This window comes from Cucurbita maxima, unplaced genomic scaffold, assembly GCF_002738345.1.
Source record: "Cucurbita maxima cultivar Rimu unplaced genomic scaffold, Cmax_1.0 Cma_Scf00052, whole genome shotgun sequence".
In the NCBI taxonomy this organism is placed as follows: domain Eukaryota; kingdom Viridiplantae; phylum Streptophyta; class Magnoliopsida; order Cucurbitales; family Cucurbitaceae; genus Cucurbita; species Cucurbita maxima.
Window position 1 is genome coordinate 535,004 of NW_019272068.1, and position 25,545 is coordinate 560,548.

The following is a 25,545-nucleotide window of genomic DNA, read 5'->3' on the forward strand; positions in this document are numbered from 1 at the left end:
ATTTTGAATAATTATTTTGATTATTCTATTGTAATTTAATATAATCCATTTGAATCGGCTTGTTCATGATTATAGTGTACTAGTTCTTTGGATTGATTTATGCCAACGATTGATGCAGTAAATAGTAATTCAATAGTAAAGAAAACTACACCATACAATTTTGACGCCAAAGTTGAGTTAGGTTAAGACTGTATTGGACTATAGTTGTGATAGATGCACAATTACATCCTCATAATATTCCTTAAATGGTCGTTTACATGCCATGTTGTATGGGAGAGTGTCAACTATTTTCATTCAAAATGAAGGGGATCACATTTTAAGAATTTTTAAATTAAAAAAAAAAATAGCATTATTTTCAAACAAAATATAAAATATAAATATATATATATATTGGTTAATTTAACGAAGTATTTGTGAACGTTGTTAGTAGTTGTCAGGCCATTTCATCACGTTTGCAGTTTTATTTATTTATTTATTTTTGAAAAAGTGGAGTGCAGAAGTAGAGCTCCTGGGAGTCATCTGTCTAAGCTTCCATGGAACCCCACGCGGATGACGAGATTATTCCCATGGAGACGGCTGGGGAAGAAGAAGTTCCTCGTGAAGAACCTCCCAAAATCCTCCGACTCGACAACTCCGTCGTCAATCGTATCGCTGCCGGAGAGGTCATTCAAAGGCCAGTGTCCGCCATTAAAGAACTCGTCGAAAACAGCCTCGACGCCCAATCTACCTCCGTTAACGTCGTTGTCAAAGACGGTGGTCTCAAACTCATCCAAGTTTCTGACGACGGCCACGGCATCCGTGTCTGTTTCTTTTCTTAGTCGACTTGTCTATTTACTGATTGCTTATCGGAAAAAATAGCAAAAGGAATACGATTCTAACTGAAATTAGATAGTCATTCTTCGTAATCTACATTCATAGTAGTCTGCATATTAAGTTGGTTTAAGATGTTTCTAGTAAGTTTCTAGAAGAGAAAGCCGTGTTATCAGATGAAGGTTTTGTCAGGAACCTTGTGAAAGTGGCTATTATTTGAGGAAACTCAGCAACTTTGTTGTATTAACTTCCTGTTTTTTTTTCCCAATTTTTTTGCTCATTCCGTTTGCCCCCCTTTTCCCTTAGTATGAAGATTTGCCGATTTTGTGCGAGAGGCACACGACGTCCAAGCTGTCAAAATTTGAGGATTTACAGTCCATAAGGTCGATGGGATTCCGAGGAGAGGCGCTGGCGAGCATGACCTATGTAGGTCATGTTACGGTCACCACCATTACTAAAGGACAACTTCACGGTTACAGGTTAAATTAATACAAGCTATGGCTCTACATCTCACGTTCTTCGTATTGGGTTATACAGGGATTTGTAAATGTAGGGAAAATAATAAGAGTTATGTGGATTGTATGTAATTGTTTTCGTTCAGTGAGTGAATTTCTTTTGGTAACTTGCTGCATTTTCGGACTTAATGGGACAGAGTATCCTATAGAGATGGAGTGATGGAGCATGAGCCTAAGCCATGTGCTGCTGTAAAAGGAACTCAAATAACGGTACATGAACCAGTCTAGACTACTCCCATAGCAAAATAACATTATCTTGAGTTAACAGTGATTTATTTTTTTAACTAAATGAATTACGCCAACATGATGAGCACTCCTGTTATTATGTTTGGGATGATATTGATACATGCTTAGTTAGAGTTAGGAGATGAAGGTTTGTCTTTAATTCATTCAGAGACACTTTTGTTTATACACTTCAGAATTTTAAATTTCATCATCCTGCATTGTAATTGACAACTTGAGTTTTCTTGGATGTCTGATTCCAGGTTGAGAATCTGTTCTATAACATGAGTGCTAGGAGGAAGACACTACAAAATGTGTCTGATGATTACACAAAGATTGTGGATCTCCTAAGTCGATTTGCCATTCATCATATAAACATCAGCTTTTCTTGCAGAAAGGTTATTTCAATAATTAGTCAACCTCTTATGTTTTTACTTTGGTATTGTTTTCATGGTCAGATGTTTTGATGGTTTACATTGTACTTAGTGAGTTGAGATATGCTGGTTACTGTATTGTCAGCATGGAGCTGCTAGAGCAGACGTTCACTCAGTTGGGTCAACTTCAAGGTTGGATGCCATTCGTACAGTTTACGGTGCATCAGTTGCTCGCAATCTAATGAAAATAGAAGTTTCAGAAAATGACAAAGCCTGTTCAGATTTCAAAATGGATGGTCTAATCTCGAACTCGAATTATATTGCGAAGAAGATCACAATGGTGCTCTTTATTAATGGTATTTCCTATTTTTCTTTATCTTGTTAGCAATACATCTTGTATGTCCAAGTAGTATCTCTTCTAGGTTTGTTGAAAATGTTCTGTATGGGAAAGGATCAATTTGTGAGTTTTTATCTTTTCAAGTGTGTACTTCCTCAAGGAGGTTTTATTTTACTTTTTCTTTTTTCAGGTTTTTCTGTATTCTTGTTGTATCCGAGATTTTATTATTTTCCTAAAGGAGTTGCGGACTTTGTAAATTTTCAGAGTTTTGATGAAAAGTCTGTTCCTTTTCAAAATAATAATATCAAAATCTTCTCCTTCTATTGTCTCTTAATGAACAACCAAGGAAATTGCCCAATTTCTCTTTCTAATAATGATATGAGAATTTTCATAAACAATGACATCACAGTCTCCTGCTCTTGTCCTTGACATCAAAACCTCTGACATAAGATAAGAAGATATTAGCAACCAACTAACTTCTTGGTTTCTGATTTCACCTTATCTCAATTACTTTAGTGAAGTTTATTCTTTAGATCAAGCAGATTCAATTTGAGTATAACATCCACATTTTTCTTTTATTCTTTCTGTTCTTTGTACATCTATGAATACGAATAATTAAATTTTCTTTCCTGCTTCAGAATAGGTTATGGATAGTAGGAGTAGGGATCTTTGTTTTGGAGAATTATTCCACATGAATGCTTCTGTACCTTAGAATTAGTCAATGAGACGAGCATTCTTCATGTTCATATTGCCTAGGTCTCATAATAAGCCTATCTAAGTCCACACTGAGGAAGTGTTAAGAATGAACTAAAAAGATTACATTTACAATAACCTATAACAGCTTGTGTCTAATAGGGTAATTCAATGACATTTTTTTTGTTTTTGTTTTTTCTAATTTTATTTGAAGAGTCAGGATCATAGTTTAGCATAGATAATTGTTATTGCTTTTACTTTTTAATTTTTTTTTTTCTAATTTTTCTTATTGCAGAAAGAATGGTAGACTGTAGTGCTTTAAAAAGAGCTATTGAAATTGTTTATGCTGCAACCTTGCCCAAAGCATCCAAACCTTTCATATATATGTCAATTATATTGCCACCTGAGCATGTTGATGTGAATGTTCATCCAACCAAAAAAGAGGTGAATTTTTGTGCAGGATATCTTTTCTAATCTTTTCTTGTTGGCAGGTATTTCTGTTTGATGGATTTAAGGTAGCCATAGTTTCTGCCCACCAAACTGAATGAAAATGAAAATGTTAAGTGTAGATTATATATTTATGTATGTGCGTATGTTCATGTAGTTTATTAAGAGAAGTTGATTGATTAAATGAAATGGACAACAAAAGGGATCCCTTATTGAGAAATTACATTACAAAAAAGTCTTCCAACTAGTGACTGAAGTAGAAATAAGTTACGAAAGTGAACTATATCTTTTGCATTTAGTGACCAAAGAAGTGCAGGCATGAAACATGAATGACACGACATTGGACATGATGAACTCATTACTTTCTAAAATCCTAGAATTGACAAGAATATATTTATTCTAGTATACTTATTTTAAATGTATATTATGTTTTTACAAGAAGAAAATTTGAAGTTAATAAGCCTATGTATTTATCTTAGAAAACAAGTTTAATTTATTTCAGATTTTGTTACTTTTGCCCTATACTTCAATGTATGTTCATTTTTTAGAAAGTAAATAAATGAATAAAATTTTGAACACTTTAGTTCATGTGTCTTAATCATTGTTTGTATGTTCATGAGTGTCTGATGCATGTTAAATTTCTCATATTTAACAAGTCCCGTGCCTAAATATTGGATTCATATTCAATTTGCTAGTTACTAATATCTGACATTTCTATTGTATAGCCAGTACTATAATAGTATCCAATTAATGTCGAATACATGTCCAACAACTTTCTGTTTAACACGAGCAAAACATGAGCATGTTACACAAACTAATTAACTATGAGGCTTATAAAATGAGGCTTATAATTCTGATTTACTTCTGATACGGGTGCCCATTAAAAGTGAGATTGAGGAGGTCATGTTGTTTGGCAGCGAGGAGTTGGCAATTTCAAGGTGTTGGAAATAGTTTCAGGAATTCTAGGCATATGGGTAACTGTTGAAAAGTTGACATTGAGATTCTGAGCTTATTTTACAAATTAGATTTGGTATATTATGAGATGTGGCTGCTATCAAACTTCTTATGGGAGTTCCTTTTGTATGCTTAATTTTTGTTAATTTTTTTTTTTCTCTATAACTAAAGAATTAAAATATCTCGTTCATTGTGTGGTGTTATATTGTCTGCTGAAAGCTCTATCAATCTGCAGGTAAGCCTCCTGAACCAGGAAGTTATTATTGAGAGGATACAGTCAGCTGTGGAATCAAAATTGAGAAGTTCTAATGACACGAGGACATTTCAAGAACAGGTATATTTAAAAGCTTTGTCTGAAAATCTGAAAGTTGGATTGTAATTGGTAATAGGAAATAATATCAAATCTTTTAGGATGTGTTTCTTCAACTTTGGTCTTTGTTTGATAAGTATCTTCACAGTGATATTCTTAAGAGTTTATTTATGTGCAAACATATTTGAATCACTATAGTTAATTTATTGAATCTCAGTTATTGATTCATACTTCATCTGACCTGCATGTAATAGGATGTAGAATCTTCTGCGGCTAGTCAAATGGTTATTAGCAGTGACTATACTCAGAATTCCTCGCAGTCTGGTACAGAAGGTTTTTATTTTTTTTTGGTGCGACACCTTTTTATTTTTAGTTTTTAAGGTTGTACATGCTTTGGGTTTTTATCAGTCATTTCAGTGTCTGAGTGTTATAATGCATGTAGGTTCAAAGTCACAGAAGATTCCAGTGCAAAAAATGGTTAGGACAGATTCAACAGATCCAGCTGGAAGGTTGCACGCATATGTGCAAATGAAGCCTCCTGGCCTCCCTGAATCTAGCTTGAATACTGTGAGGTATGAATTGCTTTTGGATTTAAGCATGGAGCTTTCAATATCTAAGTGTTGCATCGAGACTGTATTTTATGCGACTTTTTGTAAGGCTGACTAACCAAGTTGATATTTAATTGTAATTCTGTTGATTATTTATTTATTGTTTACACTAGCTCAAAGCTCTATTCATTTCAGAAGAAAAGTAACCTACATTTTGTTCATTTCTCTTGTGAGTTCTTTTCGTCTCTCTTTCCGGGAAACATTACATCAATGAAATTGCTTCTTTTCTTTTGTGAGATTTCTATCCTTCATTTTATTTTGACAGTTCAACATTAATTTTTTAAGGTAGTAGGGGTAATTTTCTAATTTTTTGTGTTAAATTTGTGTTAGGATTGGGAATACCGTTAGTACGATTAGAAATATTGTCCCAGGGTACTAAGGGTATATTATTCATTTGCTAAGAGTTTCTAACTAGTAGTTGTCATAAATTGAGGGACTGAAATTAGGCGAAGGTAAGCAATTGGTTTAGGCTTGAGAGAGGTTCCAAGTTACTCAAATCCATGGGAATAGGTAATGGAAATTTTTTAGGTTTTATCATGCCCAGCTTGCTAGACGTTATGAAAAACTGTCTTCAAAAAGTGTTGTAGGATAATCTTCCAGGTAGTCCTTTAGAGGAATGGTTAAAGTGCATGATAGCCGCTGTTGGTAGTCTTGAACACAGTTCGGCTAACCAGATTAGTTCTTTATTGCTCTCAAAGCATGAAAAAAAAAAAAAAAAGATTTCTTTACTACTTTAGAAGATGGGACCCGTTCTTCAGTTACTCTTCACTTTTAAGGTGACTGACTCACATTCAGGAAGCTAATTCATAGGCTGCTTTAATTAGAGATGTTTAATTTAACCAATTCAGTCCATAATTGAGCAAGATTTTTTGTTAGATATATTGAAAGTCACAAATTAACAATTAAGAACAAAGTCCTAGGAGTATGAGTTTATTCCCCTACAGAAATTTAGGAGATGGCACCCACAAGAGCGCATTGCATATAGCTAACTTGATACTCTCTCTCTCTCTCTCTCCCTCTTTCTCATATATATATAGATATGGACATATATACACATATATATACATATGTTTTAGCTTGAATGAGGTAGATTCTGGAAAGGAGCCATGACAAGGGGTAGAGGTGAAGTAGGAGGGAGGAAGGAAAAGGTTGGTATGAGGAAGGAGATGGAGAGAAGAAGCCCCCAATCAGTGTTCTGTTTTCTCTCCATTTCTTTCCAAAGAAAAAATGACAATGACATGGATCTTAGTAGTTTTATCCATATTTATGTCATAAAATGTTCAGGTTCAAGTTCGTGCTCTTTAAGAAATTCAAAATGATGCAAGATTGGGTCTTGGTAGTTCTTATTATCTCCTCTTTATACATGTGCCAGTTGTAATTCAGATGCGCAATATTCTTTTTATATTACTTATTTTTATTTTTTATGTTGCTCATTGTGTGCAATGTGCACCCTACAATTTATTGTTATCGTAAATAGAATATTTTTTCTTGGACAGTACAATTAAATTAAAGCTTCAAGATTTTATATAATTCTGCAAGAAAATTGTGGAATCATACTTTTCCTAATTTGTATTGTTACTTTTTTTGTAAAGATTAACTACTTGGTCTAATACAAGAACTGTATTTTTAGGTCTTTTGTTAGAATGCGAAGGAATCCAAAGGAAGCTGCTAATCTTACTAGCGTTCAAGATCTTGTTGCAGAAATTGATCAGAATTGTCATGCTGGTAGCTTGCTCGTTAAATCTTTGAATTATCTGAAAGCTTCGGAGATTTCAATTGAACTAGTTTTAAGTGCTGTTGCCAACTGCAGGTCTCCTTAACACTGTAAGACATTGTGTATATATTGGAATGGCAGATGACGTCTTCGCTTTGCTTCAGCATGATACTCATCTTTATCTAGCAGATGTTGTGAGCTTGAGGTAAAAAAACCTTAGAAAGTAATAAGTTTAATTCGAATCTATTGTGTAACATTTTTATGAAGTTCCATAAACTTCGTTAACCATATGACACTTGTAGTTTTTCCTTAGAGGATCTCTTGCAAAGTTAATCCTTGAAAATGTTCAAGGTTGGGTCTATGGTCTGAATTAGTGGATGAGTTGGGGAAAGATGCTGGGAGGCCAAAAAGAATGGTCAAGATGTTGGGGCCTGTAATAAGTTGAAGAATCCTAATTTGGGACACAATGGATAATCTCTGAAGAACAATAGTCCATAAAACACGGATAAAATATAAAACTTGCCTGTATATCTCATTGGATGTCTGATTACTTTGATATGCTACTTTTGTGACATTATTTTGCTTTCCTGTTCTCTCCCCATTGTATTTTGTAGCAAAGAACTCATGTATCAGCAAGTGTTATGTCGATTTGCACATTTTAATGCAATACAATTGAGCAACCCGGCCCCTCTGTACGAGTTAATTAGTTTGGCACTGAGGGAGGAAGATGTGAATTCAGAGTCTAATGAGAATGATGATTTTAATAAGAAGGTAGCTGAGGTAATGAGGTGTCTTCTCTGATCTATCCTTTAAGGCATAAAGTACTGCTTGTTTTCAGTTTTAGCTTGCTCTATACAGCTAATCTTGCAGCTTCTTTTTAGACGAGTACAAAACTGCTCAAGTTGAAAGCTGAAATGCTCGAGGAATTTTTCTGCATACATATTGACATAAATGGAAATTTGGCTAGACTACCAGTCGTACTTGACCAATACACACCTGATATGGACCGTGTTCCTGAATTTGTACTTTCTTTGGCTAATGATGTAAGTTCTTATTTCCTTCTGAATTTTATCATCCTCATCATTATTATTTATGTTGTTCCATTTATTCATTTTTGCATAAATTCAAGAATTCTCCTTTCGGTCATAATTTCAAGTATTCATTTTTCAACAATGCTTGGCATTCCTTAAGTATTGGTTTAGGCATAAACTTTATTGAACACTTACTTCGAAGTCATACTCCATAATTTCCTAGCAATTTAATTATTGTGAAAAATCATCATGATGAAGTAGCTCTTGCTTCAAATTGAATTGGCTATGTAAGCACAATCCTCTTTACACAAGCTGACGACATTTTTGTCTCCTAGGAGCTATCCTCATCTGCCAGCAATATAGCTAATAATGATAGAATTTTATATTATAGGGTTTCCTATACATGTGGATTCCTTAATATGGAATTTCACTTTTCTGAGGTTGGATTTCTGTTTCCTATTTATGTGGACAAAAACTTATATTGGTCTCTAATATAAAGTGCACAAGTTAACTGTGATAGATTTGTTGAGGTCAAGAGGCAAATTAGAATCCATAGAAATCCATATCTGAGTCAAAATATAGTAGCCAGGAGCAAGTTCTATGTTGAGCTTTTCTGTCCATGATTTAGGATTAATCGAGGTGTATGTAAAACTTGCCAGTTGAGATTACTTTGCGGATGGAAATGGCTCAAATGATAGAAGATAAGCTGACCCATCAGGAAGGAAAGAAAGCTGTCTTAAATCTCAAGTCTGGAGGCCTAAGGCCAACACCGAATACTAGTCCCATGACTTATGGAGTAGGAGCAACAACCCGTACAATTTCGGTTTATCCAAGTCACTTGGGGGCTAGGTTTAATGAAATGGAATAGGGAAGACTAAGGAGGTACTATCATATTAAAGATTGTTAGAATCCGATCTCTAAACCCATCACAAGAAAGACCTCTCCTTTTATTGTGAAATGCGATTTACCCCGGGCATTGTTGCAAGAAAAATGGAATTGTAGGTGATGGTGATACATGATTTAGAGGTAGGGGTTAAAGAAAAAGTCGCAAAGGGGTATGACCGAAAATGAGGGAGAAGGGGATTCAAAAGAGGAAATAGTGGAGTTAACATTGAATTCCATGGTGGGGCTTGGAACACTGAAGTTATTGAAAGACAAAGTGGGTAGTGGTGTTGATTGGCTCCAGAGTGTCATAGTCACGCTTGTCCAAGGCATGTTGCCTATGGCCGTATGTCAGATGTCTCGGTTATACTTGTCCAGGACGTGTTGTCCATGACTGCATGCCCGTTCCAAACCCTTTTTACTTGCTTTCATATTATTCTTGTCATGGCAATACAGGGGTTATGAATGTTCACGAAAATCATGTCTCTGCCAGAGCTAAAATGTCTCAAAATGTTCGCCGGGTTAGAACAAGTGCTGTCGCTATCCACTGCCACAAGAGTGCGATTGTGACAAATGGTATCAAAGCTAAGTTGGCTCCTTGAATCATAGTAATCAAATATGTCCGCTGCAAAACAACTAGGAAAGTTCTGGTTGATCGATTGGTTGAGATTGAAGATCAGTTGCTCTACTTGAGTGAAGTTCCTGATGGAATGAGGTTGTGGAGTCTTGCATGAACGAGATTTGCTGCTAAAGCTGACAGGATCGACGAAATGGCTGGCTTCCTTGAGGCAATGTCTGTATGTGAATGAATGGTTAGGGTTGAGGCCCTAGAAGACAAGAACACAATTGCTGGTGGCTTTGAGTGTGGGGATAGCTCGATGGACTTTGTTGCTCCGAGGGAAGAACGTATCGAGGGCCTAGACAATGCCCAACAAGCGATCATTTAGGCCTTTGGAGTGCTCAGGGTTGAAGTGGTGGATTTGAGTGCCAAGTTAAATCTCACCATGGTGTGGCACTTGTTCTAACTGGGCTATAGTGAAGGGGATAAAATGATGCATCTCATCCACAAACTTCTCCACCATCATAAATGGAAGACTGAGAGGGAAGATTTATGTCACACGGGGTTTGAGACAAGGAGATCTACTATTCCCTTTTTCCTTTCATCATGGTAATGGACTGACTCAGTCGCCTATTGACAAAAGCAGAATGCGAGGGGCAGATAAAAGGTTTTCAGATTGGTAATGAAGGCTTGAGCATCAACCACCTTCAGTTCGCGGACGACACAATCCTCCTTTTTTTGACTTGACAGATGCCTCTTTCCACAAAAAACATGATCGAGACGGTATAATCCTTCTAAAGATTCTCTGGACAAAATATCAATCTCCAAAAAACAAAGATCATGGGCATAGAGATTATTGAAGAATTTGCTAGCATATATGGTTGTAAAAAGGGAGAATGACCAAATATGTACCTAGACTACCTCTAAAAGGAGACCACAAATCTTTTTCCTTTTTGGAAGATTATTATTGAAAAAATAGAAAAAAGGTTGTCAATATGGTCATCATGTTATACTTCAAAAGGTGGAAGACTCACCCTAATACAAGCCACATTATCCAGCCTCCCCACTTACTACCCGTCCTATTTGAAATGTCACAAAAAGTGGCTGCGGGTATAGAAAAATTATTCAGAAACTACTCGTGGAAAGATGACCCACACCTCATTCGATGGAATATTATAAGCCTCCCTACAGAGGAGACCTCAGTCTTCTCTCGATAAAGAAGAAGAACAAAGCTCTCCTTGCCAAGTGGATATGGAAATATCATCGGGAAGAAAAGGCTTTGTGGAAAAATCTTATAAAGGCTAAATATACTCTTCTATCAAACAAAAATCACCCCTCCATCTTCTACGAAAGGGACTTGGAAGTACATAAAGAAACATTAAAAACCTCATCACCAACCGAACTTGTCATAAGATGGGTGATGGAGAAACCACATCATTTTGGACCAATCCATGGATTGAAAACACCACGCTAACCCTGAGGTATCCACTTTTGTATCGGCTCTCTCATAGCAATAAAGCCATGATCAAAGAAATGTGGAATGTTGTTAACAAATGGGACCTGAAGCTTGGTAGGAATTTAAAGGATAATGAAGCAACGAAATGAGCTGAATTAAGCCTTGACCTTGCCCTTGTGGTATTGTCAAACAAGAGCGCTGGTGGGGTCTTTTTTACAAAATCCTTGATAAATAAATCCCACACTAGCAAAGACAATATGGAAAGGACATCAGCCTAAAAATGTGAAGTTCTTCCTTTGGGAAATAGCGCATGAAGCCATCAGTACAAGTGAAAATCTTCAAAAAAGAATGTCTTATTGGTGTCCATTATGCAAGAAAGAAAATGAACCACAAAGGCACTTGTTTATGCAATACACACATACACTTAGAATTTCTGGACAATGATTTTCCATATATTCAGATGACATCTCATATTTCCTAGGGATGTAAAAGATCTTTTGGATATGACCTTAACGTACCACCCTTTCAAGAATGCAAAAGCCCTACCATAGAAAAATCTCATCATGACTTTCTTTTTGGAATATGTGGAAAGAAAGAAATCAGAGAATATTTGTAGAAAAGACACAGACCTATACAAAACTTTTCGACAATGTTGTTTACCGAGATCTTGGTGTAAACTGTCTAATATTTTTACTTCCTATAGTTATACCTCCCTCATTGCAAATTGGGAAGGTCTTTTGTAAATTTCAATCATCAATGAAATGGTCTCTTATAGGAAAAAAAAAAAAAAAAAAAAGCAAAATTGTGGGGTGCACTTGTTCTAGTACCACAACTTTTACCTTTTCAAAATAAGGTTGGATAAAGTTTGGCTGGCATCATTCCTCAAGTGATATTATGATATCAACCGCTTACTGCAGCATGTTGAAAATCTCGCTCTCTTTAAACCCTAAATTGTGTAGATTACGCTGAATTATTCCAAATGCAATTCTCTTGCTCTCGCTCTCATTGGTGCATGCATCACTATTTCACAATTGCTTTCTTTTGAACACACACTCTCTCGTGTTGATCACTGTGAATTGTTGGGATGAGGAGGAGAACTGTTATAGAGGTGATCGTTTGAAAGGGATTTAAATATCAAGCATTGTGAGCTATGATGAACTAAAAGATCTCATATATGAGATTACAGAAGTTAATTCGTCTAATTTTGACATTTATTATGAGGAAGAAATATAAGTTGGAGTATGAATTCCCTCCACTCTACATCATGGACAATTGACAATGACGATGTTCAATTTCTCCTTGAACATCGAGATCTTTCAAAAGTCTAACTATTCATAGCAATTGAATTAAAGAAACACGATTAAGAAAATACAAAAATTAATTATGTTCTGGAAAACGTGAGGGCTGACTACGTGGGTTTTGAGGTGCGGAATACATAATCGTTCAACATGTATCTAGAGAAGGATGAAATCCCTTTGTATGAGAGTACTCAAATGAATAACATACAATTGGTTCTCTTTAGGGATTGACAACATCAATCCATGAGAATTGTATACTCCACCACATGATACTGAACATCACTGGGGTGAAAATGATGCATGGGACTCCAAGTTAAGAATTGTTGATTTGTTGGGCGTGGTTTGATATCACCTGTGCTACGTGGGAGGATGCTACTCAAATGGTGGTGCAATTTCATGAATTTCACCTTGAAGACAAGGTGGATCTTTGGAACTGGGTATGGTCGACCCCTAAACAAGGAAAGAAAGTGGGGAATAGAAAGTTGTTGCAAGTTAGTGATGGGCCCACAAAATTGTTGGGTGTTTGGGCAGTGAGCCAAGAGTTAGTTTGGGAGAGGACGAGGGCTGGAGGGGCATCTTCTTGCTTAGCTAATTTTTGAGAGTTTAGTGTTGGGAAAGAGGGAAAACTCTCTATATCTTCCCTTCACGTTGTACCCTTATCGATGTATAAACCTTATCGACTATTAAATTTCTTCTTCTTTTTGTTAAGATGTTAAATGATTTATAAAATGGAGAATTTAGTTAGATCTATCTAGGACATTTTGACATAAAACATTGTACCATGAATACATTAGCACCATATGCTAAAATAAATTTTTTGTTATAATTATCTTTGAAATGGATAAAGGTAATGCATATTTATAAAATATATGTTATAATACTCCATGTCAACAGACATTTTCACTTCTTTTGAATTCTAGAAACAAATAGTCTATTTCCTGGAATTCAAAGATCAGTCAACGATTCTTAATTCAACACATCTTTGAGGAATACATTATCTGCTTAACTTGTTTTTATAATTTGTAGATTGATTGGGAAGATGAGAAAAATTGTATCCAGTCGATTTCAGCTGCCATTGGGAACTTCTATGCCATGCATCCTCCCTTGCTGCCAAATCCATCGGGTGATGGCTTGCAGTTCTACAAAAGGATAAAATCATCCGGTAATCCTGAAGATGAAAATATAGGTAACTGTTTGACAATATTGATTTCTTGAATTTTTGGTTACCAATGTCCTGATCTTTTAGTGGCTGATGTCTTTCGTAACATATCATTGTTTATGCTAATCTTTGCTGTATTTTACATTCTGAGAAACAATGGGTTCTCTTAATCCTCCTATCAAACCATCTGCTTACAATTACAACCAATGACCTAGCCTTCCTAATCATGTTTATTTGTATGTATGGCTACAAAATGTTCAATGTTCCTGGCTACTAAAGAAAACCTCCTCCTACACATGTTTCAACTCGAATGCACTTGAACCCCTCCCCACACGAGCTTAGAATGTCTATGTGCATTGGGGCTGGTTTGTAATTGAAAATCCAATAGGCCATCAAGTAATTTTATCATATCTAATGTTATTTCCTTGAGAATGAGAAACTCTAATACCATGTTAAGGATGAGAAATAGAGGTGGGATTGAAAGCCCGATATTCATTAATGTTCATACGTTTAAATAGGATACAAACTATTAACTAAATCTTAGAAATAAGAGAAAATATTCTATGGAAATAAGATAAAATATTTTAAATATACTATTAACCAAATCCTGAGAATAAGGAAAAATCATAAGGATTACAACTATATAAATTATATTCCAATATAAACCTTCGATGATGTCTTGAGGTGGTACATTTACAGGTGATGATACGATGACAATGGAGAATGAAATCGACCACGGTCTACTATCGGAGGCAGAAACCATATGGGCTCAACGTGAATGGTCAATACAGCATGTACTCATCCCATCAATGAAACTTTTCTTCAAGCCTCCACATTCTCTCGCTGAAAATGGATCTTTCATTCGGGTAACGTCAACAGCACATCTAATAATTCCTGCAGATATATTGAATAGATGCGAGGATTTAATTGACCATCCTTACCTGCCAATTTGCTTCATTTGTAGACCATAATCTCCATTTAATGTGTGCTTTTTCCTTGGGTGATCTGTATGTATTTATTTTGTGTGATATCATTGACTTTCACAGGTTGCATCATTAGAGAAACTTTACAAGATCTTTGAGAGATGTTGAGGCAACATTGTCATTCATCTGAGGCCGCTTCTTGAAACAGGGTTGGCTTATTTCATTTTGTACCTGCGACCTGTTTTCTTTTTTTTCTTTTCTTTTTCCTTTTTTTTTCCAGTAATTTGTATAATTTTGCATGTCTACTAACAGCTTTTGATGTTCATGTAAATTCTGAAGTACCTATAAATCATCATTTTTGGGTGAGTTTATTGTGCCCAAAATTTAAAAATGTTGATTTCTTTTTCGCAAAAGGTTTAATTTTTTCATTTGGAAACTTATAAAATTTGTTAATTCTCTCCCTTTTGGATGATTTTGGACATTATTTTGAATGAGGCCGTTAGATACTAAAACAAGGTACTTTTACAATTTTTTTCCATGAATAAACAATGAAAAATTGCTAGCTTTTATAGTGCTTTTCAATTCAAATTATTTCTCTTAATTTTGAGATATGGATTGAATTAGTTTATTATCACATCATACGGCTAAAAGTGGACTCATAATTTTGATGAAGGGTTTCGAAAAAGAATGTTGAATACATTAATTTCATTTGAACAAATTGGTCTACATTGATGATTTAGTAAAAGATCTGGACAGGGTCGTAGGTGCCGAACAAGCCTCTCCAAACAATTTACAATATCCGAAAGGTCTAGGTACATGGATCGACAAGTTTGGGTTGGTTAGATTGGTAATTCAATCCAATCCATGCAACATTTTTTCAATGATCAATTGTGGGTGGTTTTGTTTTGTTTCCATGATTCTTTTAAAAAGCAAAATGATAATGGTAGTAAAATTATCTCATTCATTTTCAAATTCCAAGGCATCATCAATCATCAAAACAAACAAGTTTAACACAATCTTTAAAATTTGTCAATCACTACAGAGATGATCTATCATATTTCACTACATTCTGAACATTAGACATGGATTTATGCATTTCTTTAAATTCCTCATTCACAATCAAGTTAATTATGTGGGGTACAATGTAATAGAAGTGAATTCAACTTTTTAAGCCTTTTCATAATATACAAAATAACTACATCATTGAAACTTTATTACCAGATGTGATAGAGAAAATCTTGTGAATTCTCATCCCAATAAAGAACTCTCAATAATATTGCCAATATTCTCTCTTTTATGGTTAGCAACTTAACAAAAGTTTGAGAATTATTTTATGCTAACTTCCATTGGAAATCAATAAAAGACTACCATGTTGTTAATATTTTGCAATGAAGTCTTAAGTATTAGTGGTAAGACAAACCCTATTGTATCTACTCAGACGGGAGGCCTGTTGTGGCAAAACTACTTGTGCATTCCCTGAGACGAGAGAATCTTAAAAGATATTATGACCAAAGCCCATGATACATCTTATACGTTCCACCCTGGAAGTACAAAGATGTATCAAGATCTGAAAAGATACTATTGGTGGCCCGGAATAAAGAGGGACAACGGATTTCGTAAGCCATTGCTTGACGTGCCAGCAGGTGAACGCCCCGAGGCAGTGCCCAGCAAGACTGCTACAACCCCTGAATGTTCCTCAGTGGAAATGAAAGAAGTCTGTATGGACTTCCTCTCAGGTTTGCCAAAGACAAAACAGAGTTTCAACGTCATCTGGGTAGTTGTAGACAGACTGATCAAGGCGGCCCACTTCATTCTAGGAAAGTCCACATATCGAGTGGATCGATGGACTCAGTTATATATCAAGGAGATAGTACGTCTACATGAGGTATCAGTGTCCATAGTATCAGACAAGGACACTAGGTTCACCTCTCAGTTTTGGAAAAGTCTCTAGAAAGCACTAGGAACTCAGTTGTGGTTTAGTACAACGTTCCATCCTCAAACGGATGGACATACCGAAAGGATGAATCAGATCTTAGAGGATATGTTGCGAGCCTGCTCCTTAGATTTCTCTGGTGCTGGGACGAACATCTGCCTTTGATGGAGTTTTTCTACAATAACAATTATCAAGCGACTATCCAGATGGCCCCCTTTCAGGCACTGTTTGGGCATAGGTGTCGAACACCAGTGTTTTGGGAAGAGGTAGGCACGCAGCAACTACTGGGACCAGAGTTGGTTTAGGTCACCAATGCAGCAGTGTAGAAAATCAAGCAGAGGATACTCACCGCACCGAGCCAACAGAAAAGCAATGCAAATTTGTGTAGAAGGGACCTTGAGTTTGAGGTAGGTGACCACATGTTCCTGAAGGTAGCCCCTATGAGGAGGGTGTTGAGGTTCGAAAAGAAGGAAAAATTAAGCACAAGGTTCATAGGCCCCTCCGAGATTCTAGAGAGAGTTGGGGTTGTGGCTTACAGAATTGCCCAGCCACCGAACCTTGCCGTCGAACAGAATATATTCCACGTGTCCATGTTTTGAAAGTACACTCTAGACCCTACCCATGTGATCAAGCATGAGACGCTTCCTCTTCGGGAAGATCTGTCTTACGAGGAGAAGCCTAGCAGAATTTTGGCTCGAGACACTAGGCAATTGCGCAACAAAGTTATTCCCTTGGTGAAGGTCTCATCATGGGGTAACCACCGTGAGGAAGAGACAACTTGGGAACAAGAAGAGGACGCGAGGAGAGATTATCCCGAGCTCTTCCAAGAGATATTCACTTGTGGGGACGAAAGTTCTTAAGGAGGAGAGAGTTTGTAACGCGAAAAAATAAAAAATAAAAAAGTTTGCTAACTCAACCGAGGGGCAAAATGATTTTTGCCCCTCTAGCCATAATAGGGGTTCAAGGAAAACTCCATCAAACCTCTTGCAAAAGGAAAAAGAAATTAGAGAGAAAATTAAGAGGAAATAGAAAAGAGTTGCCGCGAAGTTTCGTCGGACCACTGCTGGAATCCACCTTCAGATGGACTTGTACAAGGTCGACGCTCCGTCAAGATCCAAGAACATTTCGTGAGGTAAGGTTTTGAATGATATTTTGCATTTTTGAGCTTTTCCGATGTGAATCGAGTCATAAAATATTCATATATTCATCTAGGAACAACTCTACATACGATCTGTGAAGAAGTGTGGCCGAAATCTCAATCTGAGAATGGTAAGCAAATTTCTGACGCTCTTAACTCGTCTGGTAGTAAAGCAAAAATTACGAAAAAATACCAAGACGTAGCCTGTAACGCGATCTAGAGACTTGCCTAAGAAATCATATCGATCCGAACTCCGAATCAAAAGATATGAAAATAAGAAAAATAACTGTGTTACGGATTGCAGGGGAGTGAGAAGAAGAGGAAAAAAAAATCGGCAGCCACGTGTTGGTCGCTGAGCGGTGGAGGCCAACTCGACAGGCGCCAGACACACATCGATCGTCGGTTGGAGCAACGCAACTCAAGTGAAACGACGACACGTGTCGTCTGTAAACCCCGAGTTGAACCAGGCCTCCCGACCCGCGACTGCGTAGAAGCAGCTGCGTGTGTGGCCTGCGACTGACGCACTTCCTCGAGCGTGATCGGTGCACAGTTGCGTGTGATATGCCCGTTTTGGCCCGTTCGCCCTTTGTTTCTGATTTTTGTCCCGACTCCAGTTCTAATACTATTTTTATGTAATTAGGGACCTAATTGAAGGAAAACAGTATTTTTGGACACCTCACGGGCATAGAAACGCTAACGAAAGGGCATGCGTCAACTAGGTAAGTCACCACCCGGCATTTAGGAGGAAATACTTGTAAGATTCACTTGGACTGCATGCATGCTAGTTATTCGCCTTAGGTAGTAGCCTCCTATGACTGATTGTTATGAGCTGATGATGTGTAATAATATGCGATGTTTTGGGTGAATTATCTGAGCGTGCGATCATGCTTTAAATTTCCGCGGTACGTATGCATGTGTTTAATTCATATTGGAATTGTGTATTCCGTGTCTCGGGTGCTTGATGGATGACTTCGCCCCATTGAGCGCGAACTTCGCGTTCTGGGTGCTTGATGGAGGTCATCGCCCCGTTGAGCCTACGTGCCTAATTTGCATGAATTATATATTATGATGTTAGACGACAGTTGCATGCACACTCTGTTATTTTCTATGACCCATTTTGCTATGATAATGGGTAGAGCGACAAGTCACTCTAGCTAGACCTAACCTTCCCCTAGGAACTTAGCGAATTACCACATCGACGAGGTACCTCAGGAGTGTTCATAGATTGCTAGTGTATGAACGATATCTATAGCTTCGTGGGAGGACTAGGGGTTCCTAACCAGTTCTTACTACTCCTAGCCATTTCGCAGGGGAAATGTGTCCCCACGTCGTATAGCTCATTAGCTGCATGGGAACGGGTTGGGTCGCTCTCCCCCATAGGGGGACTATATGGGTTTAGAAGATACTCAACACACTCCTAGGCTAGAGGCTAGATACCATGTAGTCTTAGATAGCCATGTAGAGGTAGCGCCTCATGTAGAGGTAGCGCCTCATAGAGAGATACGAGTCATATCAGCTCGGCGTAAGGAACCTTTAGGTATCAAATGAAAGGACGATGAACTGGTAAAGCCCAAGGGACTAAGATTAGAACCAGATGTCCTAGAACCAAATTAGGAGACCGTGGGAACCTGTTAAGCTAGGATGCAATGAGAGCCTACAAGTAGGTGGCGTACTGAGTATAATTTTTATACTCATACTTCCTATGCTTTCCTTTTCAGGAGCGCGAGGCATCGGTCAAAGGAGGGCGTGATGGAGACAGGGATTGTCACAGAGGAATGGGTTGTCCCGAGGCGTCAGTCTAGTCTTTATTTTGTATTTGCATTCTTTCGTAATTTGTTTCCAAACTGTTTATTGTTTTTGTTTGTCATTCGAAATTTTATTAGAAGTAAATGATTTTTCTCTGTTGCATACTTAAATTATTTTGTGCATTCATGTGCCGTTGTTAGTCAAGGTCCGTAGTAAAATATTGAGTCGTGACAAATAGGGTTGTACCCTAATCGTCCCTATAAGGTACATGGTCAACCTAAAGGAGACATTGAGACCTGTAACTAGGTTATAGTACCTTAGTAACGTAAAACAATAGTTCATAATCTATAACCAACATATTGACACTCTAGGACACCTATCAAAGGCCTAAAGCATAACTGGTTATAAATGGGTTTCTAATCCTTCCAGCATGTATGTAAGGATTCTCATATGGTTTCTACTCCCTCCGGCTATCATGATATTAGGTCAATTAAGTTCTTAGATACTAATTGATTCTTGCAAGTACTGTTTGTTCCATATGACTAATTACTTATTTCAATGTGTTCGAGTGTCGTCTATTTTTTCATCCAAATTTGTATGGTAGGATGCAAATTGTGTATAATTTTTGGAACAACAAACAGTTTTAAGAGAACAAGTTTAAATATGAGTGAACCAATCTTTACCATGAGTAAAGGTCATCAAATTTAATGTAGTACCTCTTAACCTATGTCCGGGATCACTTTTGACGACTCTTCTATAGCTATTTCTTTCTCAAATCTCTTAGGTAGGTCCAAAATTGAGTCTATTTTCTAGAACATAAAAAGTAACTATGAGAACCGATCTAAAAATAGGTGAATTAGTCTAAATAGTATGGAGAGGTTAAGAAAACAAAGTTAAGATGATGTGGTTCTTATAAGACATCAACCCAAAGAAAAGCTGTGATATCATAATAAGAATTCACCTCAATGGAAAATTCTGATACCAAATGAGAAGGAATCACTACAAAAGAAGTAAGATTGAGATTATCTTGTTGATCAAATATGTTAAGGTAAAAACACTTGTTTAAGATTCAAATCACTCAACAAGCAAGATTGATTATGTCAAGCTTGAATGATTCTACATGCAACCTAAACTAATTGCAAAGAAACTTAGCTATTGCCAAAAGGAAAGTACAAATGCTCATTTTACCATATTTTCCGAGTCTCATCGACAAAAATAACATAAATGACTTTATTTGCCTCAAAATGAAACATTTGATCTTCCTTAGACATTTCAACTGTAACCTTCCTACTTTATTACCATAATTAACCACGGTGTAAATGTAATCTAAAAATAAATAAAAAGACTGATACATTAATGAAACACCATAAATCTAGTTTTCAATTATCAATCATAAATTTGTAACCATCTAAAAATAAATAAAGCCCCACTTGAAGTATCTGGAAGATTTTGTTGCATAAATAAATATGGTTTCTTCTTAATATGACATTAATATTACATGATTGAGATGCCTTGGTTCATATCAAGTTGGGTCACAGACTGCCATGTCATTGTCCCTAACCTTTGGACGTTGAAATAGGACAGTCTGCGTGATTTTATTCCTCTAAATTGTTTGTTTTCCAGCGATTCAATGAATATTTCTACTCGAGTTCTTCACAAAATTTATAGTCCTACATATCACAGTTCATCTAAGACAGATTCCACTTAAATTGATTCGTAATCGAGCACTATAAGGGGTCAAAGTAAGGTACTCGACGTTGTACTTATCCAAAACTCTAGGTTGTTTCTTGCTCGTGGTCTAGTTGATTTAAAGTTCATCTTCTCTCAATTCCTTGAGCAAAATTAGTCTATATTTCCACCACCCCGGGAAAGCTAATGGTATAAGACCAAGAGCAAGAAACAACGTAGAGGATAAACTTAAACGTGGGAAGAAATTTTTGGATTTTGAGAAGCTTTGGCTGAAACTTAAACTGAGAAATTCAAGGCCTTCCTTCGGTTATTTTTCTTTTAGCTCTTCATGAAAAACATCCTATTTGAGCGGTAGAAACTTGTGGTACATGAAAGACAAGATAATTCTTACTGAACAAAAAATGCTCAATTTCAAAACATTCTAACCGAGAAGCTCAAAGGGCATTTTATGTTTCTCGCCTTCTCATCCTTTCCTTTCTTCACAAAGATGGAAGAGCTCTATGCAGAGGTGAAAGGGATGAAGTGTCTTTAGCGATTGAAGTAATCCATCATAAACTATGAGGATGGTTAAAATTTCTTGTCTTAATTAGCCTAAGATATGAATCAATATCCCCAACTCTTAAACGTAAATGTTTGTAGCCATAAAGAGATTTCCATTCATAAACAAGTTTAATATAATATTTTTAGCACACCATTAGTTCTTTGTTTAAGTTTCCTTGTTGATGCTGCTGCCAACATGTTGTCTTCAATAAACATATTTGTGTAGGGTTTCTTATTGCTCTCGTCATCGGCAACGGTAGAAGCGTTGGTCTATTATTAGCTCTTGGTTCACCATAGTCATTTATCACCACTGTCGCCATCCCTTGTTTTCGTGAAACTTCAATCATTATTTAAGATGTTTTGTTCACTTATTAGATTTAGTTTACACAAAATGAATGACTTAAAAATCATATCCTATTAAAAGCATAAGCTACATAAATCTAGATTATTTGAATTGGTAATGATTTGTGTACCCGGGATGAGCCACAATTCGAGCTTTAAACTCCATATTGTTCCTTTGGGTTCTTATGGAAATTAAAATTGGTAATGAAGATGTGGAATGAGATCCAAACACATATACATATATATACACACAGAGAATGAAAGAAACAAAAAATTTTATTTAGTTGAAGCCATGGAATGGAATGGAATGAAAGGTCTAGCAAAAATAGATGGAAATGTTCAGTTTTGAAATCAAGAAGGGTAAAAACATGGCGGTATTTGTAAAGCTAATGCCTAATTTATTCTTAGTTTAGTTGACCATAAATGACATGAAATGGTTTGGCAAAATATTTAAAAACTTAATTTTTAACATTGTAGTTAGAAACTATTTCGGATTTTTAACTCTTTTCGGGTGGTGCTGGACTTTAACTACTTGTTGCATCGCCTTTTTAGGTAAAAATAGTCACTGACCTGTCGCATCACCCTTGATAATAATTGACTTGTTTGCACCCCTTCTTGCACTGGAACAATAAATTCCCTTTTGTGGCACCCTTCCAAGAGAAGACGATAACTAACCTAGCTCCTCCATTCGGCACAACTAAAAACATCTTAATAACGTACTCTCTATGGTTCATGTAACTCACTAAACTATATATACCACATATATATACCACATATGTATACTTGAGGGTCATAATTATCCATGGTGTAAATAAGCCAGACTATAACTCTATGATCCACCCAAAATTTATAACAATAAAACTTGATTCTTCTACAATGTGTGAAACATTGAATAAAACATTTTCTTCACATCTTCAATGAAATATATTGTATGATTGATATCTCTTGGTTCATATCACACACCCTCGTCTTGTGGAGGCCATCACTTTTTGTTTTACATATATACATTTCAGAACTTTTTATTTGTTTGTCACTTGAAGTTTCTAATAACAGCTAAGTTTAAGACTTGATTTTGGAACAACTCTCTAATGATCTCATTTTCAAGATTTAGGCTATGATTCTCGATCTTCTTTGGTGGTAATCTTATCTCTTGGAGTTCAAGGAAACAATCGACAGTTTTTCGTTCTAGTACGGAGGCCAAATACAAGGAGGTTGTTGATGTCACTGGCCGAATTAATCTAGATCCAAGTCCTCTTGCGTGAGCTCGAGATTTCACAAGCGTGAGTGCCTAGCCTATGGTGTGACAACATTGGTGCCACCTATTTATCCACCAATCCAATCTTTCATCGACTGACGAAGCATGTTGAGGTTCATGAGTCATAGAGGATACATTACTGAGGTAGTTTTAGTTGTGCCCTATGGGGAGCAATGTTTTAGTTGTGCCTAGTGGCGGAGCAAGGTTGGTTTTAGTTGTTATTTTCTCCGCTCCCAGCAACACTAGAGGGGTGAATAGGGTAGAGTTTCAACAATCTAATGATTAAATTTTTTCCAATAACAATAAAACTTAACAATAATTTAGAATTTAAATAGGAGAAGGGTTAGAGAATATATTTATAGTAGTTAGGTCAAACTCAACCTACTCCACTACCCAAGTGTCTCTTGAGAATTTAAATAAACCTTTCTATAGACTATTTCTTCGGATTAGAGCCCAACCACTACACCACTCATTTTACGAGTTCAAGAGCAAACTTAATCCTTTCCACCGCTCATAAACTTTTCTAGACTCTTTCTTCGAATCAGAGCCCAACCACTACACCACTCATTTTACAAGTTCAAGAGCAAACTTAATCATTTCCAGGATCAAACCGGTACACCACTCTTTTTACGAGTTCAAGAGCAAACTCAATCCTTTTTACGACTCATGATCAAACTGGTACAATTGTCTGAAATCTTATAGAAACACACCAACTCTCTAGGAAGAGGTAATGAACACAAAATAAAATTGGACATGAAATGACTCACAATACAATAGACATCTGTCTCAAGAATAAGATGAACACGAAATAAAATTGGAAGCTTTGTAGAGAGTAACAATGGAGGTTTTAAATTTCTCACAATATAATAGACATCTCTCTCAAGAATAAGATGAACACGAAATAAAATTGAAAGCTTTGTAGAGAGTAACAATGGAGGCTTTTAAAAAAAGTTTAGATCAGAGTAAACTATGTAAGTTTATATTGTATTATATGTTGGGTGTGTTGTTCTAAAAATAGGAAGAGGTAATGAGTTTAAATAGTGATTGAAGTCTAAAAAAAGTTTAAATTTATGGTAAAAAAATTATAGACCACATGTTTCATATATATATATATATATAAATATTATAATAGCTTAGCTTAATACCTCAAAAAGTTTTATAAATTTAATTGAAATAATTTTACAATTCAAATAAATTTTTTTCTCAAAATTAGTTTTCATTTAAAACTTAATTGAAAATTAAAAACTCAGCTGGTTACTATTTATAAATGTCATATTTTGATTGGTTGACATTGGTCAATGATATCAATTTTACCATTGTCTAATGATGTCAATGTTGTCACCACATCATTACGTCAGATATCTTGTTTTGAATTCGATTGGTCTATGATGTTAATTTTTCCGCCACATCATCACGTCGGGTATCTTGTTTTGACTTGAACTTTTTCTTTTTAGTGAACCTAAAAGGACGTTGAAATTGTTATTCTCAACCCTACAAATATACTGAGAATTATTAATAATTGGAGGTAGCTTTGTTATCATAAAAAATAAAAAAATCAATTAAAATTAAGGGAAAAAAAACCAACATGATGACAAAACATTTGAAAAAATAGTATGAAATCCATAAAAATCATAAAACTTAAAATAATGAACATCTCCAAATAATAATATCGTGATACCAATATAGATGCATAATCATAGGCATTCTAATATATCATCATAAATTTGAAATTCTCTCAAATCCATATTCTCCCCCTATATTAATGCTTTAATGAATTATGAAACATCACAACGGAGTGATTCATTAATTATAAAATAACATCGAAGTGATTCATCAATTATAAAATAACCAACTTAGGGCATATTTTTCCTAATTTTCTCCTCCTTGTAATCATTGAAAAGAACAATAAAAAATAATAAAAGAATGACATATGCCTTCAAATAAGATTATAAAATTCAAGATATATCATACCCAACTCAAATTCAAGATATAATCACACCGAATAATACCAAGCTAAGCTTATTTTTGCAAAAAAATTCTTCATTTAACGGTTTGGTAAAAATATCTGCTAATTGATTATTAGAACTTACAAAATCAAGAATAATATGTTCATTTTGCACATGCTCTCTAATAAAATTATGTCTAATGTCAATATGTTAGTTCTAGAACAATGAACATGATTTTTGGTTAAATTAATAGCTGGTGTTATCACAAAATATAGGCACACTATTAAATTTTAATCCAAAATCACAAAAAGTTTGTTTCATCAAAAGAATTTGAACACAACAACTAGCAACCGCAATATATTCCGCTTCCATAGTAGATAAGGCATCCAAATTGACAAGTTTCACTAGTACTTTTACGATCAAGTAAACTTCCTGCAAAATCCGCTTCAAAATATCCTACTAATTTAAACTCAATATTTATAGGATACCACAATCCTAAATTAATAGTCGCAAGCAAATATTTAAATATTCTTTTAACCGCATGTAAATGAGATTCCTTAGAACAAGATTGAAACCTAGCACAAAGACATAAACTAGACATAATATCAGGTCTACTAGCAGTCAAGTAGAGTAAAGATCCAATCATACCTCGATAAGATTTTAT

General features: G+C 35.8%; 1 protein-coding gene across 2 annotated transcripts; it reads left to right on the plus strand.

The window, feature by feature from the left end:
- Positions 1 to 482: 482 nt before the first annotated feature.
- LOC111471389 (DNA mismatch repair protein MLH1) lies at positions 483 to 14,683 on the plus strand. Of its 2 annotated transcripts, none has more exons than XM_023117105.1 (16): positions 483 to 800; positions 1,117 to 1,289; positions 1,463 to 1,535; positions 1,811 to 1,945; positions 2,067 to 2,277; positions 3,247 to 3,395; positions 4,588 to 4,686; positions 4,917 to 4,995; positions 5,105 to 5,234; positions 6,901 to 6,995; positions 7,081 to 7,189; positions 7,599 to 7,764; positions 7,866 to 8,027; positions 13,237 to 13,396; positions 14,069 to 14,235; positions 14,416 to 14,683. In XM_023117105.1, the coding sequence occupies exons 1-16, from the start codon at positions 534 to 536 to the stop codon at positions 14,458 to 14,460; spliced, it is 2,220 nt and encodes a 739-aa protein (XP_022972873.1). In that variant the 5' UTR covers positions 483 to 533; the 3' UTR covers positions 14,461 to 14,683. The 2 variants fall into 2 exon arrangements, with proteins under 2 accessions (XP_022972873.1, XP_022972874.1); XM_023117106.1 differs by having other exon boundaries at positions 4,917 to 4,986.
- The last annotated feature ends 10,862 nt before the right edge of the window (positions 14,684 to 25,545 follow it).

Coding starts and splice junctions, on each gene's coding strand:
- LOC111471389 (XM_023117105.1), top strand. CDS start 534: ATGGAACCCCACGCGGATGACGAGATTATTCCCATGGAGACGGCTGGG. Junction 6,996..7,080: donor TGATCAGAATTGTCATGCTG/GTAGCTTGCTCG, acceptor TGCCAACTGCAG/GTCTCCTTAACACTGTAAGA. Junction 14,236..14,415: donor AAAATGGATCTTTCATTCGG/GTAACGTCAACA, acceptor TGACTTTCACAG/GTTGCATCATTAGAGAAACT.